The 18,276-nt window shown below is 35.9% G+C and overlaps 1 protein-coding gene across 1 annotated transcript in view; it reads right to left on the bottom strand.

The window, feature by feature from the left end:
• The window catches only part of LOC145693514 (protein takeout-like), a 95,550-nt gene extending 78,008 nt beyond the window's left edge, over nucleotides 1-17,542 (bottom strand). Inside the window, exon 1 of the mRNA XM_081769583.1 lies at nucleotides 17,299-17,542. Within this exon, the coding sequence (XP_081625709.1) occupies nucleotides 17,299-17,365 (67 nt within the window). The 5' untranslated portion in view covers nucleotides 17,366-17,542. The remainder of the gene's footprint in view (nucleotides 1-17,298) is intronic.
• Between the last annotated feature and the right edge of the window lie 734 nt (nucleotides 17,543-18,276).

Raw genomic sequence — 18,276 nt, 5'->3', positions numbered from 1 at the left:
GTTCTTCTGTACGATGATGTGGACAGCATCTCAAAAAATTCTCAACTCGACATTTTGTATTTGGACCTGTCTAAGGCTTTCGATTCTCATCCACACCATCTTCTTCTATACGAACTCAGTTCTAGATTCAACATACATGGTAAATCACTTTGTCTGCTAGAAGACTATCTCAGTAATAGACACAACGAGTTTCAGTTTCATGTTACTTTTCTGACTTTATTCCCGTAACTTCTGGAGTTCCTCAAAACAGTGTTCTGGATCCACTTCTATTCCTATTATACATGGAGGATCTGCCTTCTTTGTTTGCAAACAGCTCTACCAACTCTTCTATTCGCTGATGATTGCAAACTCTGTAGACAAGTTAAATCAGAGTACGACACTCTTACTCCTCAGTATGATGCTTCAATCCTTCTCAACTGGTGTAACTCTTGGAAACTTAGCTTAAACATCGAAAAATGTGCTTCTTTTACCATTTCTCTAAAAAAGGAACCTATAAACCACATCTGCAAAATTGGTCGTAAGAACATAAATCCTGTCACCTCTTTCAGAGATCTTGGTGTTATCATTGACAGTAAGCTTACTTTTGCGGATCATATAAGCACAATATCTTGTACTGCTATGAGAAAACTAGGACTCCTTTATCGCTTCACTGACATAAAAAAACAAAAACTAATTCCTTAAGATTGTTCTAGAAGTCATATGTTGCTCCCACTATTGAGTACTGTTCTCCTATCTGGTCTATGGCTTGCCCTACTCATTTAAAAATAATAAATTCCGTAATTAATTTCCTTTTAGCCATTAGCCGCTCGAGCAGATCAATTTTCGCGTATCAGCTATAACACGGTCTAGTGATCTCTTTTACACTCGAGCGGCGAGGGTAAAAATTGTCCATAAATCTCTTCTAAACCGAATTAGCAGTACTTATAATCAGAAACTGTAGACGTTCTTTCAAATGAATATACTTTCAGATCCTCTATAAATAAGCTATTTTTGTAATGTTGCTGTTGTGCTGTACAATCTTGAGCTCCAATTGTTATTCAATTGTTATGTTGTCAAACTGTTAAAATGTTTCAGTGTAAAATGGCTTAGTGCTGTATCTGAAACCTATTATAATTAAATAAATAATACTGCATTTTAAATCTATGCACACCTGTATATGGTGCTATTTCAAACAAAATATTTTTATGCTGAGTTGACAACACTGCTTCAACTATGGCAGCACTGTTTGTTTTTGCAATAGAACATTTTGTTCTTATTATATTGTGCAACTTTTGTTTTGATTGCTATAAAAGTTTCTAAGATATTTAATTTAAACGTACTTAATTCCATGATATAATTTTTTGGATATTCAAATTTTGAAGCCCCGTAGCTCCTATCCTTCTGGTCCATAGCGAAGAACAGGGATTTCAGCTAGTATAAAATAACTGCAGATAACCTGAGGTATTTTCTTTCCTTCTTCCTTCCTCAAAGTCATATTATGTTCCTTTTACGACCTGGGATGTTGACGAGAGAGAAAAATATTCCAGTAAGAGTCCGGCACATGTGGTCAAGGAAATGAAAACATTGAGCGGGGAAGACCCGGAATTTAGTATGATAATTGTAGATTTTTCTCATCGTTTAAAAATAATGAAGTCAGGTGTAATTTACCTAGTATATTTATCTAGCTGTATGATGTAAACGGCAAAGAGATACTACATCGTAGCAGAAATAAAGGTAAATCAATAGTTCCGTTTTGTATCTTTTCAAACCAATAAAGTTCATTGTCACCCCATTACAACGACAATATTTTTACTGTTTTCATTTCAAGACTTTTTTCTAAGTTACGCACTCCGTGTATAGTTATCATGCTCCAAAATTATTCAATTAGGAATATGATTAGAATCAGGAATTAGATTTTTAGATCTTCTTAGGTGCCATCCCGGCATTGATCTGGTGTGAATGAGAAAAAAACCACCAAAACCTCACTCAGGAAAATTCACTATTGCTGGCTTGATAAATCTCTTACGCTTTTTCGAACGAGTGTCAAATTATTCGAATATTTTTTCCACCAGATGCAAAATTGAACATTTCAGCATACACTGTAATAAATAAATAAATAAATAAATAAATAAATTACTAATTCAACACAATGTCTCTGTGTTACTAGGGTTGTCTAAATTTTGACAAATGTTTGGTGTTATTTCAATTCCTTCGTAATCTGGAGTAAATTGTTTTGAAATGGTAGTGCAGAAATGAACCAACTGACACGCAAATCTTAGCAAATGAAAGGTTTAACTGATGATTGGCGAATAAACCGGTTTTCAATACTAGTACTTCAATGGTGTGTAATGAAAGAACAACGTGGCGCTGTTCTTGTTTTCTCGTTATTTCGTTCATTCACCTAGTTACAAAACTAATAATATTCAACCGGTATCACTGGGTCTGTGTTAACCGTAACACCACACTCTTGGTGTTGATATGACACGTTAAAGTGGTGATTTGGGTGGGACTACTATTCTGTGTTAAAATTGGGTTGTATTTATGAAAGCAAGCTGTGTGTGTTTGTATCTCTCACCATCCCAATAGATGAATAATGGTGATCACAATAGTTGTTCCCATTGTCAATATTATGGTTTGTGACTACTATAGAAACGGTAATGATATTTCATAGCCCCTAAATTCTATAGCATCATCTCTATAATGGTTAAAAGGGCTTCAGTATTATAGTTCAGTAAAATTAAGTTACCAAAGTCAGAAGTCTCGACTACAAGCTGCTTCAGTAGCACTTAGCTGAATGAAATACTGTATATTGAATAAAGCACACTCGACTACTAGACAAACCACACACTTATTTACGGTGTGTATGTATTGATCGAAGAGAAACACATATCTAAAATATACAATTGAGTCTAAAATACTAAAAGAAGTACAGTACTGTATTTTATAAACACATTTAGTAAACGAAGGAATTTGTACTTAAAAATATAAATAGCTATCTCAAAAAACTATGATTCATGGAGTTGTATATTGTTGTAGAGTAACTGATAGTGAAAATGACTTATTTCTTAGAACACAGTTTCTCAACCTGGGGGTTCGCGAGAGGGTTTCATGGGGATCGCGAAGATAAGAGGAAGAGATAAATATAATTAGAATCTAATACTGAAAAATATTTTTAAATATTATTTTGAATTTTGTTCTCATAGGCATATTTTCATTTGTATACCTACTGCTAAGAACACAAAAAAAGTATACTAAACGTATTCAACAGGTGCAGAGTTCTTTAAAAATCAATTTAAATGAAAGAGGTACGATATGAAACTAATGAGAACTGCATATATATTGAAATACCAGAAAAATACAATTGCAAGAAAGCCTGCATATTGAAATAGAATTAAAATTGAGAACTAATGAGATACCTGAGCATGGTATGAATTCAATAATTTCCGCAATATCCGGGTTCAATCTTCGTGACGCACATTATCAAGTTATTTTCAACTTATTAGTGACTTCTTGTCTTTGATTTAATACTTTACCATGAAAAAAAAAAAAAAAAAAAAACTTCCGCAGAGGTATGATGTTGCAAATAGAATCATTACTTTTAAAGCAGCAGATACCAGACTAGGATATTCTCCTCTTCCTTTCAGCCAGAACTTGTTTCAGTACCGGTATTCGTTCCAGAAAACCAGTTGCAAAGACTTGTCGCACGATAATTCTAATAGTTGGTCAAAATCCGTTCGCTTTTAGGGAAATTACTGTATCCACTATATACAAGAAATGGATTTAGCTATTATAGAAATAGATGGATATTATGAGATCTTTGCAATAGGTATATTAAAAATCTCATACAAGCTTATAACGAACCACAAATTATAAGGGGGTCGCTGGCAAAAGGATGTGATAAAATGGGAGTCGTGTAGAGAGAAGTCGGTTAAGATATAGAGTTCACTAAGTATCTCAACTGCTGTATCAAGTATTAATGCCATATAACAAAAAATATTTTTGTATAGGGCTAATTATTATTATTATTATTATTATTATTATTATTATTATTATTATTATTATTATTATTATTATTATTATTATTGTTATTATTATTATTATTATTATTATTATTATTATTATTATTATTATTATTATTATTTGCATGAGGCCGCCGCAGTAGAGATTATGTACTACTAATCACTGGGCGACTCTTTTCTTGTAAATTATATCGTAATGCAAATTGAAAAAGGAAGGAGAGAGAAATGTTTGTATGACGTAGATATGTTTGATCTTTATTAAATCTAATTCTAAGTTGGATTTCTCTGGAACCTTTCACGAGCAAAATCAGAATGGGTGAAAGAATCATATGAACTTTCTAATCTATTAGCCAAATGTTAAAAAAAAAAAAAAAAAATCACAGTATTGGTGAGAATCTTATCAATTTGTACTTAAGGCAACTAAAATTGTACTTGGAAAACACATCCAGAAAAAAAGTTGAAAAATTATAGTTTTCAGACATCATTATGAAACGTAAAATTAATGAAATGGCCTTGGATTTAAAAGATCAGGTTATTGAAAAGGTTAAAAAAAATCTCAATTTTTGCCCTGCAGTGACATATTTGAATACTGTCATGTATTAGTGTACTGTCAGTTCGTAAAGGAAAAAGGTTATTGGAAGAAATATTGTTTTCATAAAATTTGAAGATATTATCTAAAGATTCTGATGTTTCTCTGCTATCAGTATTTTTTTGTTGTTAAAAGTGATTTGTCTTGGGACAGAGTTGTAAAAATAGCTATGGTAATACTGATGGAGCTAATGCAATGTTAAGTTTACGAATTTATAAAGATGTCAAAGGAGAGCAATCGTACGATTATTGGTTCGCACTGCTTCATTCACAGGCAAACATTAGATGCAAATGCTTTACCAAAGAATCTGAAACAGGCATTATCATTGGCTATTAAAGTTGTTAATTTTGTAAAATCGAGTGCACTGACTACTCACCTCTTTGAAACTTTGCGTGCGAGGTTTTTCACTATTTCAGTGCTGAGTATAAAACTTTATTTTTCCTCATCGAAATCATTGGTTCTCGAAAAGTAATATGCTAAGTAGGCTGTACTATACAAACTTAAGTCAGATGTGGAAATATTTCTCTTAAGTATACTAAAAAGTGAACATTTTACTTCTTTTACTGGTGACATATTTGTATTTTCTCCTTCATAGCTTGCTGACCTTTTTTCATACATTAAATAATCTCAAATTTCAAGGTAGAAACACGAACATACTAACTTCTTACGGCGCCCTAAGAGCTTTCATGGAAAAGATCCTACTATAGAAGCTCTATCTGAATACTTCTACGTCCAACGTTTCATCTTTTCCAAGATTGAATGAGCTTGTTCACAATTAAGTGTGTTATTTAACCATCTGGAGAGGAATATCAACTCACGCCTAGACTCAGTCTATGATGAACTCAAACGATATTGTCCTTATTTGAGTGAAGAAGACTGGCAGTACAAATTAAAGAGAACATCTTTCATCATTGATGTGGATTTACTTGCACATGAAATTCAGGAGGAAGTCGTTGAATTAAAGTGTAATTCACGTGCCAAACAACTATTTCAGTCAACGTCTTTGGAAGGATTTTGGGTTTGTTTTCTGCTTGTTTACCAAAGTGTAACATAAGAAACTAGACAGTTCTCCACAATTATCTCTGTGTATCAGAATTTTCGACGTTGACCACAATAAAATCGCAACCATTTGGAAGTGGTATGTTGAGATTATCAATGGGAAAGAAAGAAAGCAATAGAAGATATGCACTTGCATTGACAGAGTAGAGGCAGATTGACCTTTAAAACCAGGCCCGGATTAACCCAGATGGCTAGGCGACGATCGCCGCCCAGACAGGGACCAAATGAAAATTTTAATAAAGAGAGAAGGTCACATAAATTTGGAATAAAATTGCGTAAATCGAAATGAAAATTAACTACACCAATTTCTGATAGCCATATTAAGATTTACTATTGATAATTTCTTTCCTGATCTTTATCACTTCGCAACCATAGTAGGTAATTCCATTACGACCATCATGTAGGCCTATATGTGCACACGATTAGCATAAATACACACAATCTGCGTACTTGACATACAGTAGTTCGTAGACCACAAATGTCAACTGATATTAATATCCTTACGAGAAGAGTTTGTGGTGCTTGTTCCGGAAGCCTATTCCTCCCTCCCCGAAAAGAAATATTTTCGGGCTACGTGCAGTGGACGTTCCTTTGTAGTTTATCGCACCCCTCGTTCACGAATACTGAAACCACCAGTGCTAACTTTATATTAATTTGTAACTAGTTCTTTATTAACAAATTACAAATTTCAGCCATCCCAAGGCGAGTTGGGAAAAAAAAGTATGTTAATGATTACTAATGAATATTGGTACATAACATATACCCTGATGTATTACAATCTTCAAGGTGTAATGTACAGTATGCCTACTAAAGAAATGAGTACTTTATCTAAGATAATAGTGTGTTTTTATCATGGGAAAACAGTGAGCAGTTGGAGTAATGGTGGTTGGGGGGATGGAGAATTCGGGACCATCACAATTTGTCAGCCGCCGGGGCCAACTAGTAGCCAGTCCGGCCCTATTTAAAACCATTTACTGTATAAGTGTGTTAACCCGTTTTCGATCCAACAATGAAAACCTTCATTAGTGCAACATTGTGTGTTGCCTAAAGTCCACCAACCAGTCACCGGCGTGTTGCTAATTACCTTGGTTGGTTATTTATGTTAAGAATTGAAGTTATGAATACTCAACTTAATAAGTTATGTAGTCACAAGAGGAAGTTACTGGTAAGAAAATTATAATTTCTGGACAAGGTCTTCTGTACAACCTTACATCAATACAAATGTTTTATAAAAGCTTGTGAGGAGTTATAAATTTACATTAGCTGCAACGCCATAGCGATTAACTCTACTTGTTTATCCAACACAAGTAATTTCTTGGAATATGCGTAATATATATCGAAATATTTTCTAGCTTGTTTTTCATACTCTTGCAACTTGTTAGCACAATAGACCTTACAATTACGTTCATTTTTTAAAAAAAAAGTTTGCAGTCTTTCGTTATGTAATGATCAAATTTCCAGATTTATATTTTGCGTCGTTTCGTTGGTGTTATTTTGTATATGACTACAAAGTATTATTTTTTACATACATAATGTAACAATGCTGCCAACAATAGTGGTGTCTTACTAAATTTTGCGGTTTTAGAGTTGCGTGAAGCAAGTGACGTCTTTCAAAAACTCATTTACCAACTCATTCAGTAATTGCTATGGCAATTTGTAATTATTATCTCATTATGTATATATTAGAGGGTTCCTTAGTTATGAGGTATATTCTTTTTTTGCATTTCTTTGTTTCCAACCCCTAAATTGGCTTAATCCGACCAAAGTAACCCATAAAAAAATGACACAAATGAAGAATATTTAACTGGCTCCCACCCCGAAGCGACCTAAACTTCTGAATGCATTTAAAATGCACTATTTACCAAAAAGTCGTCGGCCACCCCACAACGTTCAGAATGAAGCAAATAATGACGTACCAAATATCGAGTACGGCCTCCTTTGGCCTGGATCATAGCACGTATCCCCCGACGAAGGCTTTCTGCCAGTTGCTGATAGGTATAAGGTGAGATGGCAGCCCACTCCACCTGCAAGGTGGTTTCAAATGCGGCAGGTGAATTTGGACGAGTTGGTCTGGATCTTAAACGCCGCTCCAATTTATCCCACAGATGTTCCATGGAGTTCAAATCAGGGATTGAGCACGCCACTGGAGTCGTTGCACATTGTTCTGATCATACCGGCATAACATTGACAGCTTTATTGCAAGGGATATTATCATCCTAATCGTAACATGGGTCCATTCCAAAGAATTTCCACAATGTGGGAAACACTGATTTGTCCAAAATGTCCAGATAATTTGCACTCGTCAAGTTACCAGGCATAACAACCAGCGAGGCTAGGCCGAACCAACAAAATTCACCCCACGCCATTATACCATCATTACTAAATTTCGCTGTTGGCACAATGCAGTCTAGTAAGAAGCGTTTCCCGGGTTGTCGCCACACTCACACCCGACTATCTGACATGAAACACGTGTAGCGTGTTTTCATTGGTTTAGGGTCCAAATTTCGATGTGCCTTACACCATGCCAGCCTCCTTGCTTTGTTCGTTAGAGTGATGTGTAGCTCGTGGGCAACTGCTCTACCATGGACACCAAGTGCATGCAATTCCGTCCTAACAGTGTTCAGTGAAACTCATGTGCCCGAAGCAGTGTGGAACTCGTGTTGGATGGCAGATGCAGTTTGACGGCGATTGCTGGATACCACTCTTATCAGCACTCTTCGGTCCCTGAGCATCAATTTCTTGGATCGTCCGGACCGTTTAATGACACTGGGATCACCGGATTTCAGGATTACATCACCCACCGTTGATTTTGGGTGGCATAATTGGCCATTAATGACATGATTCGAAAAACCCGCAATGTGACAGACGATGATGACTCTCCTATCGAAGACACTATGTTCTCGTCTATGCGCCATCCTCAGTCAAACTGACTCTTCGCCTGACGCACATCACAGATAATGCCTTCTGCACCGAAACAAATGATTGGCGTCGTGCAGATTGCTGTGGATTTCTTACGGTGATGTCCTAGCAGACTGATCGTTGACGCTTTGGTAGATAGTGTATATAGCATATGGGAAACTATGCATTTACAATATATAGCAGGCCTATAGTTTGGAATGGATCCTTGTAACTTTGAAACGGCTAGAGGAAAAGGGGCCATGTTTTTTATAGGGGAAAGCGAATTAGGGTCACACCTGAAACTATGTAGTACTATGATGGCGGCAATCTTTAAGTCAGCCATCTTGGATTCAGATCCAATATTTTAAATAGAGATGGGGTTTCGTGACATATCGTTTTGGGGTAACTTTTCACCAAAAAGACACATCTGCCTTTATTTTAAACTTATCTCTGATCATGTAATAGCTATTACCTTTATAATAGCAGTTTATCTTTCAATACAATCTTTTATTTTATAGTGTACAGAAATATTTAAAAAATAGTAAAATACAAAAAGTAACAAATAAGCAATTATATATGTTATTGTATAATAGCAAATTTCGTCCCAATGCATACCAGCCTTTTGCATGAAATAAAATACATAATTAATATAAAAAAGGTTAAAAACAGTAACAACAAAGCTGAAAACTGTAAATAACTAGCCAAATTTTACTATATCATTAAATCGATTTTTGTAGCACCCAAGGTCTGACCCTGTACATCCTGGCTAAAATTGATGGTAGTTCAATAATTCTTGAGAAAAATGAAATGAAATCTTTAAGTTTTACGTCCGACGGTTATGCCGGTTAGGCTAAAGGAGACGGTGATGATGAGAGATGAGTGAAATGGTGGAATGAAGAAAGTGGGAGGAAACGGGAGAACCCCGAGAAAACCCACGAGCACGGTGTTTGTCCACCACAAAGTTCACTTGGCGGAGGCTGGGATCGAACCCGGAAACCCAAGCACCAGAGGTGAACGCTCTACCACCGCGCCCCCCTTCAATAATTCTTGAGGTTGTGTCTTCTGGTCATACATGTGAATAGGGTAAACATATAACGGAGTTTATTGGAAACTATACTAGTTAATAAAAATAATAAATCTATGCCCACTTTTACGATATATATATATATATATATATATATATATATATATATATATATATATATATATATATATATATATATATATATATTAGATTTTCGTGTTTCATGTAATGTTTATGACTGAAGTTAGTGGAAGGCAATTGAGGAATTGAAGAATGTTAATAAATATAACAAGAGGTTCTTTGAGATTTGTAAATAAGGATTAAGCAAAATGGCTTTGTCGGATAAACAGGAAAAGAATATACTTTTCAGTCCCATATATACTACCGAAAACATTTAAAAAAAAAAAGATAGATTTGTGAGTATTTTATCCGAGGAAATCTCGGTCAAGATCCTAGACTTCAAGATTCTAATCGAGGACTGTTATTACGAAATAATAACCCTAATTTTCCATGAATCTCGGTCAGTAAACATGATTCCAATGCAATTTCTAGTTCCAACCACAAAATTCACGTGGTGTCATCTGGGATCGAACCAGTGACCCCACGCTCTCCAGTTTCAATCTGAGCTAATGTGACAACATAAGGATATAGGGTGGTTAAAAAAAAAATATTTGAACTAACTTCGGGAGCTGATTCCCAACACCGAAACCAGCAAAAAAAAAAAAAAAAAAAGTACTCTGTAACTTTGGTCAGTGAGGGGTAGTTTCGGTGATATAAGGTGCCGAAAACGTGGAAAAAATGAACTTCAGAGGGATGTAACTCAAAAACAACGCAACATAGAGAGTGCGGTTTAGAACATGACACTCGAAATAATACCCGCTCGATTGAAAAATGTATGTTTCAAACCTCCGCAAGTTGTCTTCGAGGGATTCTCCAAAGGAATTTAGGGATTCCCGCCGAAACTATCCCTCACTGACCAAAGTTCCAGACAACTTTTTGGCTTGTTTCGGTGTCAGGAATCAGCTCCCGAAGTTTGTTCAAATAGTTTGTTACCACCCTGTGTATGTGTATATGTAAAACCAACATAGAGTTCCCAAAACAATTAACTCGTAAATAATTACATGGGTTTACGGTTATAACAACTCTTGAAGCCTATAATTCAAGGGATGTTAGTGAAAAATTTACTAATTTAATACCAAGTACTACTAAATATTTGCTTTCACTACTTCCGCGAAAGTGAATACTTGTTAAACATGTTGGCATTCTTATTACTACTGTTATGATCTGTACATATAGAAATGCCAAGGTTACCAAGGCCATATGAACTTGCTAAAAAGAAACTGCATTAAAAAGGAAAATAAATTATGTTTATTGATCGTTACTGTAAAATAAATTGAATTTTTGCAAGCAAATATTTATCTAAAGAAGTGACTTACACTTCAATCCTTGCGTAATTGCAAATGTATGATGAGTGGATACGTTGTATTTATGGATACATGAAGTCATATTGCGTGATTGAACACCAAAGATGTGAATGCATACAGTGTTAAAACGACATATAACAAATTGTAGAATAGTTCGGAGTACATTGCATCATTATTTATATTGTATTGCTAAAAAAATAAATAAATAAAATGGTTATATAAGCATGATTTCATATATTTAAAAAATCAGCCTGTATATCAATATAGATAGAGTAATAGTAATAGCAGGGTGTTAATAAACTATACCCTGATTCCTCATATTAGAATAACAAAAATAGTTAATGTAGTGTTGTAGGGGTAAGTGCATTGTTTCAGAGCTAGGGCCTTCCAAAACTGTGGATGGGCTACACACGTTATTTTGAATATCAGAAACCGTGGAGTGGCAGTCGATACCAGTTTAAAGGTAGTTACGAAATGCCATCCTTGAATGCATAATTCAGTACTGCGCAATGTGTACACAAGGAATACCCTATAGTGCATAATTCCAATACATGCCCCCTTGCAGAATTCTCAAGATTTGCTCTAAATTAAAGGTTGGTCCAAAGTAGACAAAAGTATGCCTTGACCAGCGTCCCAAATCTGTCTTCTACATTGGGGGTGGGGCAGACGTAGGACCGTCTTTTTTTTTGTTTTTGTTTTTGTTTTGTTTTGTTAAGCGATGCTCAAAATATTTGGGAAGTTGAAAAACAACCCTGTGGAGGATCAGGGAGCAGAGTTGTCTTCAACATTGTGAGGCGGGCAGATTTGAGATTTATTCTGGGGGGACATCAATTTCATCTCACTTTCCTTTGTGGTAATCGGACACAAATCATCACATTTTTTTCCCAAAAAGCACGTTTCAAATAGGATTATTGGGGGGGCAGTTCCCCCAGTTCCAAGATTGGAGGGGACAAGCCCCCCCTCATCCCGTCGAACAGCTTACACTTTCGATTTTCTGCCCGCCCACGCATTCTGTATTCAGTTTTGTCAAGGCTTAATTTAGAGTGTACCTGAGAATTCTGTTAGAAGCATGTCTGGAAGTTATGCACTGTAGGGAATCCCTTGCGCATACATTACACATTGCTGAAATATGGAATTTTGGATCGTGTATCTGTAACCTCCTATACGCTGATATGCAAGGGCGCTGATTTCTCTGTAAATTTGAAGGGGGGCATTCAGATGCAGAAGGTATATATATGAGGATTTTAAGACAAATTGAATTCGAATTATGCCAAATATTGTATATTCATAAATACAATAGGAGGCCAGGCCCCTGCCCCTTCCCAGGATCGACGCGCTTGTTGATATGCATTGTCCCTGTACGGTTTCTTGTGTTCCAAATAATACATGCTGCAATGCGGTATTTCCACTATGTCCACTTAGGAAGCCACTGTGGCTCAGTGGTACAGTGTTCACTTCCGGTACATTAAGTCCCCGGTTCGATTCCAGCTCCCTTTAAGTGGACTTTGAGGTAAACGAACACCATCTGCGTGATTTTTCTCATGGTTGTTCCATTTTCTCCTACTTTCTTCATTCCACTGTTTCATTCATTCTCATCATCAACATCTACTTAGCCAACTTGAGACATACTTATGGAATGTAAAACCGAAATATTTAATTTCAGGTCCAGATTAGCGTTTTTTTTTTTTTAATTTGATGTGAGGGATCATCTCTTACAGTTTGTCTGTATAGTTCATTAACAACCTGTATAAGCGAATTAAGTTATATGTCAGCATTTTACGACAAAACGGCTGAATCTTGTTTTCGAACACGGTTAACACGTGATTCGAGATGTTTTTGTCATTCCACTTTGATAACGCACTCTCCATGAGTTGACATAATTGATCATCGATGTAACCATGGCATTGGAATCGAGGTGAACACTTAGTGTAGAATTTGTGCTATAATGTTGTATTGTTTATAATTCTTTATATGTTTTCCCCTTATTTATTAATTTTCATTTTAGATTTTTTTTCAAAATCAAATTTTCAGGTTCATTTTTACGAGAACTTGTTTTAGCTGATCACTGACTGCCAAACGAGTTAAACCGATCGCATAAATAAAGAGTTTTTAAAAAGAAAGGCTAACGAGTGGAGAAAAACGAGTCCTACCAAACGAAAGAGAAAGTATTACGCAATTTGACTCATTAAACTTAATTTGATTACATTGGATGGAAGTTTATCACCTTACTCACCTCAACAATTCCAAGCATTGTTATTTGCACAGCGTATGCCCTGCAGCAAATACATAGTAGTTGTTCTATCATAGGCTTACTGTATAAAATAAACGCGCCATGCCGCTCGTATGGGAAGTGCGAACACAAGGTATAGAACAGTGGCGGCTTTAGCGGGAAGGTCGGATAGGCACGGGTCCACCCAAATATTTTGAAAAGTATATAAATGCTAAAAAAATACAATAAAGAGTAAACATATTTTCCACTATTTATATTAATGATAGACAATTATTTGTCAAATAGCATCAACCACTACTGTAAAAGTAATTTTCTACTGTCATTAATGAATCAAATGTGTATAAGTATTCATAAGCGAGGGAACGGGTCTACCCAAAATTAAAATCCTGAAGCCGCCCCTGGTATAGAATGGGACATTGGGTGTGGAGAGGTGAAAAAGAAGGCCTTTTAGATAGACCGCCAAGAAGATGTAACGGTCTTATAAAGTTGGATCTTAGTCAGATGTGAAAGAACCATACAATTATGATTACATTGGTTTCACAGAGGAAAGCATTTACTAGCACATTTTTGTTATCTACTGTAATGAACGTTCGTTTGCTATATGCTATAGCGTTAACTAGTTTGTGAGCATATCCATGTGAGTAGAGATCAGGTGCACATCCAGAAACTTTTTTTTGGAAGGCACCCAAGGTTGAGGGAGGGGTCCAATAACACAAGATTCTATGTTTACGTAGTATCGAGCGGGTGTTATTTTACAACAGAAAAAGATAAAAAAGATAAAGTAATTTTTAAGTACGAATAAAGGCGGCGATTTCTCTGTAAATTTAGGGGGGGCCATTTAGATGCAGAAGACACATATGAGGAGTTTAAGACAAATTTCATTCAAATTACTCCAAATATTGTATATTCAGAAATACAATGAGGGGGTCTCACGTGAGCTTTGGGGGGAGAGGGCTAGCCTCTCGCGATCGGCGCCCTTGAGTACGAACACCGATATTCTCACGTAAAATGATAAAATTAGATTTTTTATCAGAAAAGAAATAGTACAGATGATGAGTAAGGTCAAATCTTTAGTCTATATCAAGAATTTCTCTTCAAAATAAATAAGTAAAATTTTATTAAGAAAGTATACAAATGTGCGTCGAATTATAAAGTGTTTGGGAAGTCTGGTCTCAGTGAGTGTGTCCCTGGTACTGATACTTCACTAAATGATGACTTGAGACGTTGGTTTAATAAGGTTTAGCATCCCGTTCAGTAGCTAAGCTATGTGAGACATGAACCTACAGTTTAACAGAGGATCCGTAGCACATGAACTCCAGCTGGGAAACGAACGCGGGTCTCCAGCACCAAGAATGCATACGCTAACCATATAGCCACAAGGGAGCTCAGGATTGTCCTCCGGGGTGGGAATTTTATGGTAATACACACAGAACTAAAGAAACACTAGTAATCCTTGTAGAGCACGATCGAAAATTTAACTCGTGGGAGAGAGATAATTTTTTTTCCTGAGCCACCCTCCCTGAAATCATCACAGATTATACTATTGATATTCTCGCACAATTATCCAGATGTTCCACCATTGTTCACTGTCATGTCTATGGTATTCAAGCCTTTACTTACGCGCTGAACACAGAGTCTGGGGCTAAGGAAGCAAATTTCCTGGGGTGGTACATAAAAACTCGAGATTGAAGTGGAGAAAACATGTTGAGTACAAGAGGAAAATTTAGGGAAGATCGATATTGATAGAGAATGTTAATTCCACAGTGCTACCGAAATGAAACAAAATGAAAATTTTTCAGATTAACGTCCCACGATATGTCCTTTAGGCTAAGAGAGACGATGATTAAAGTAAAGGAATAATGATGAAAGAATTTGTGGAATGAGAATGTGGGAGGAAACTGGAGTATCCAGAAAAAACGCAGACACAATGTTGTCCACCACAAACGTACTTGGCTGGATTGAGCTGGGGCCACGGTGGCTCAGTGGTAGAGCGTTCACCTCTGGTGCTTTCGATCCCAGCCCCCGCCAAGTGAACTTTGTGGTGGACAAACACCGTGTGCGTGGGTTTCCTCGGGGTTCTCCCGTTTCCTCCCACTTTCTTCATTCCACCATTTCATTCATTACTCATCATCACCGTCTCCTTTAGCGAACCGGCATAACCGTGGGACGTAAAACTTAAAGATTTCATTTCATTTTCATTTGGCTGGAGATAGAACCGAGGACCCCACACACCAGAGGTAAGCGTCTATCACTGAGCCACCGTGCTCCACATAGTGCAACCGAGTTTTCTTGTTACGACGCTGCTGCTACTACAAGAACCTGAGGCTATTGCTTATTGGGAGTCAGAACAAACTATAATGTTTCATTGTTTGACAATTTTAATGTTATTTGTTATCAACAACAGTAAAATGGAATCATATTTACTTCTTACTGATTGTAATTTAACTCTGACTTTAATGTAATTTAACTGTTATTTTAATTCAATTTAATTGTTATTTCAATTTAATTTTATCATCACCTTCTTATGGTGTACCAATTTCAAGTCAGATCCATAAATTCGTATTGAGTGTTCTTATGTATATTTACTTTCCATGCGTGTACTGCTCATACGCAAGAGCGCCGATTTCTCTGCAAATTTTGGGGGCGGGGGGTCATAAAGATGCAGAAGGCATATATATGAGGATTTTAAAACAAATTGCATTCAAATTATGCCAAATATTGTATATTCTTAAATACAATGCGGTGGCCCACGTGAGTTTTTTGGGTGGGCGGGCCCCCTTGGCCCCCAGCATCGGCGCCCTTGCTCATACCTTAGCCGAATTTACGATTATTTCGGATTACCTTCAGGTCTTCAGCCTCAAGTAATCTGTTAGTTCAAATATTGTTAAACAACCGTTATCTATATATTAATGTGTTTTGTTTACATGTTTATGGGCAAAAAAGTTTATATGTTTCTGGACGTTTATACGTTTGTGGCCAATTATTGGCCAATACGTTTGTGGCCAATTATTGGCCAATACGTTTGTGGCCAATAATGTCTCCGAAACCACAAGCTCTAGAAATATGCCGTTTTCACTGATCGGTTGCAAATTTTGTGTATATTGTTCAGTTCTAATTTAATATTTTTAAAATATTTTTTAAGTTGTCTAATATTTTAAGTTCTATTTAATATTTTCTATTACAATTTTTAAGGGCACACTAGAAGTATTGAAATTTTAAAAAAGTAAAGCATCGTATCCTACAAGTTATACATTATAATACCAGACATTTGTATAGGGGTTAGTATATGTCTCCGGCGTTTGTTTCATGGGCAAATGATAAAGAAGAACAAAGGATAACCACACAGTTAAAAATACATTTTTAAATCTAAAAAAACAAAACATTTCTTACCTGTGCACCGAGAATATCTTTTCTTAGAAACAAGAGTTTGAAATTCTCATTAATGAGAAATGAAGAAAGGGAGGCGAGGTTGTATAAAGCGAAACGAGAAAATGTACTGTTACTTTCTTATGAATGAGAATTGCCAAATATCATTTCTAAGAAAATATTATCTCGGTGCACAGATAAGAAACGGTTTCTGAAATTTAATAAATTATTTTTAATAGTACATTTCTCCAGTTTAAGATGAATATTTATCGTTTGGAGTGTTTTGCCCAATGAACACTATATATCACTGACATTATAATAAATTAATTGTGTGTGTAATGTATTTGCTTATCATACACTGCATTCAAGAAGAAAGAAAACACTGATGATACGTGAATTAGAAACTCCAACCGGAAGCAGGCTCAAATCTTGCAAACGGTGCAAGATATTGAAAAAAAATAATCGAAAAAAATCTCCCCTTTATGATACCCCCCTTGCCGATTTTTATCAAAACGTCTTTCAGTTGTGTCTGTAAAGGGACATATACAGTTGTTGTGAGGAGTGACAAGGAGATTCATGCTCATATGTGAATAATGCACTGTGTAGAGAGAACAGGTTCAGCTGCTCTTCATTAAAGAATTCGAATTCTCTGGCAAAAGCATGATGAACTTCTGAAACATAAGAAACTAAATATAGGAGAAAATACTTACGTAAAGGTAAAGAGCGAACTTGATACAGCGCAAGTGTAAAAACAGCAATTAAGCGAAGTACTTGCATCGTGCTGGCGTTCGCACAGTGCGTACGTGTGTATCTTCAAATCCAATCAAATGGACACTGAAACCATTCTTTTAGTATTAGGCATATTTAAACCTAATTAGCTCACCAAGCGCAGATCGCAGTTTTTCTTTTTATTTTGTCTTTGTTAAGACACTCCTACATACTTGTTCACCTTACATCTTGTTATCTTTTCTTTTTCTGAGAAGAAAAAGGAAACAAAAAAAAAGGAGAGGAAGAGATCTTGAACAAATACTTACGTTGTTCAAGGTCAAGGGTGTGAGAAAATATTTACATGAATGGCGCGGAAGAGAGAAAAAAAGACAATGATACGTGATATTATATATCATATCAAGTCCACTTTCTCCCTCAACTCATGATACAACATTGTCGCTAGTGTGTTACAAAATCTGATGTAATTTGAGGATTGTAGTTTAATTTCCGGGTATGACGCTAGTTTAACATTGACATTGGTGAAAACTCTAAGGAGAAATGATATGTGACAATATCAACATGACTTTGAATTTTGTTCAAATACAGGATGTCTACATAGATACATCAGCCTCGTTTCAAACTCAGTTTCTTAAGAGGCCTCATCACGGCGAAATTAAAATACCGCCAATTTTACAGTAATTTTGTGATATCTTGAAATAGATAAAAGATAAACGAAAAGTGGAACAAGAGCTCACTCGACAATATTATTTTACATGAGATACCGTTATCAGGACTCACTTAACTGCTTTCGATTTCCAGCCATTTAGATAATCGGCATTTATTTTCGCATTTCTAAATGGCTTCAAACGGAAAGCTACGAGGTGACTCGTGAGAACGGTACCTCATACAAAATAATATTGTCTAGTGTGTTCTTGTTCCATATTTTGATTATCTCTTATCTATTTGAAGATACTGTAAAA

The sequence above is a fragment of the Thermobia domestica genome, chromosome 8, assembly GCF_964235325.1.
Source record: "Thermobia domestica chromosome 8, izTheDome1.hap1.1, whole genome shotgun sequence".
In the NCBI taxonomy this organism is placed as follows: domain Eukaryota; kingdom Metazoa; phylum Arthropoda; class Insecta; order Zygentoma; family Lepismatidae; genus Thermobia; species Thermobia domestica.
The sequence above is the reverse complement of the archived record's forward strand: the minus strand, read 5'-3'. Positions and strand labels throughout refer to the sequence as shown.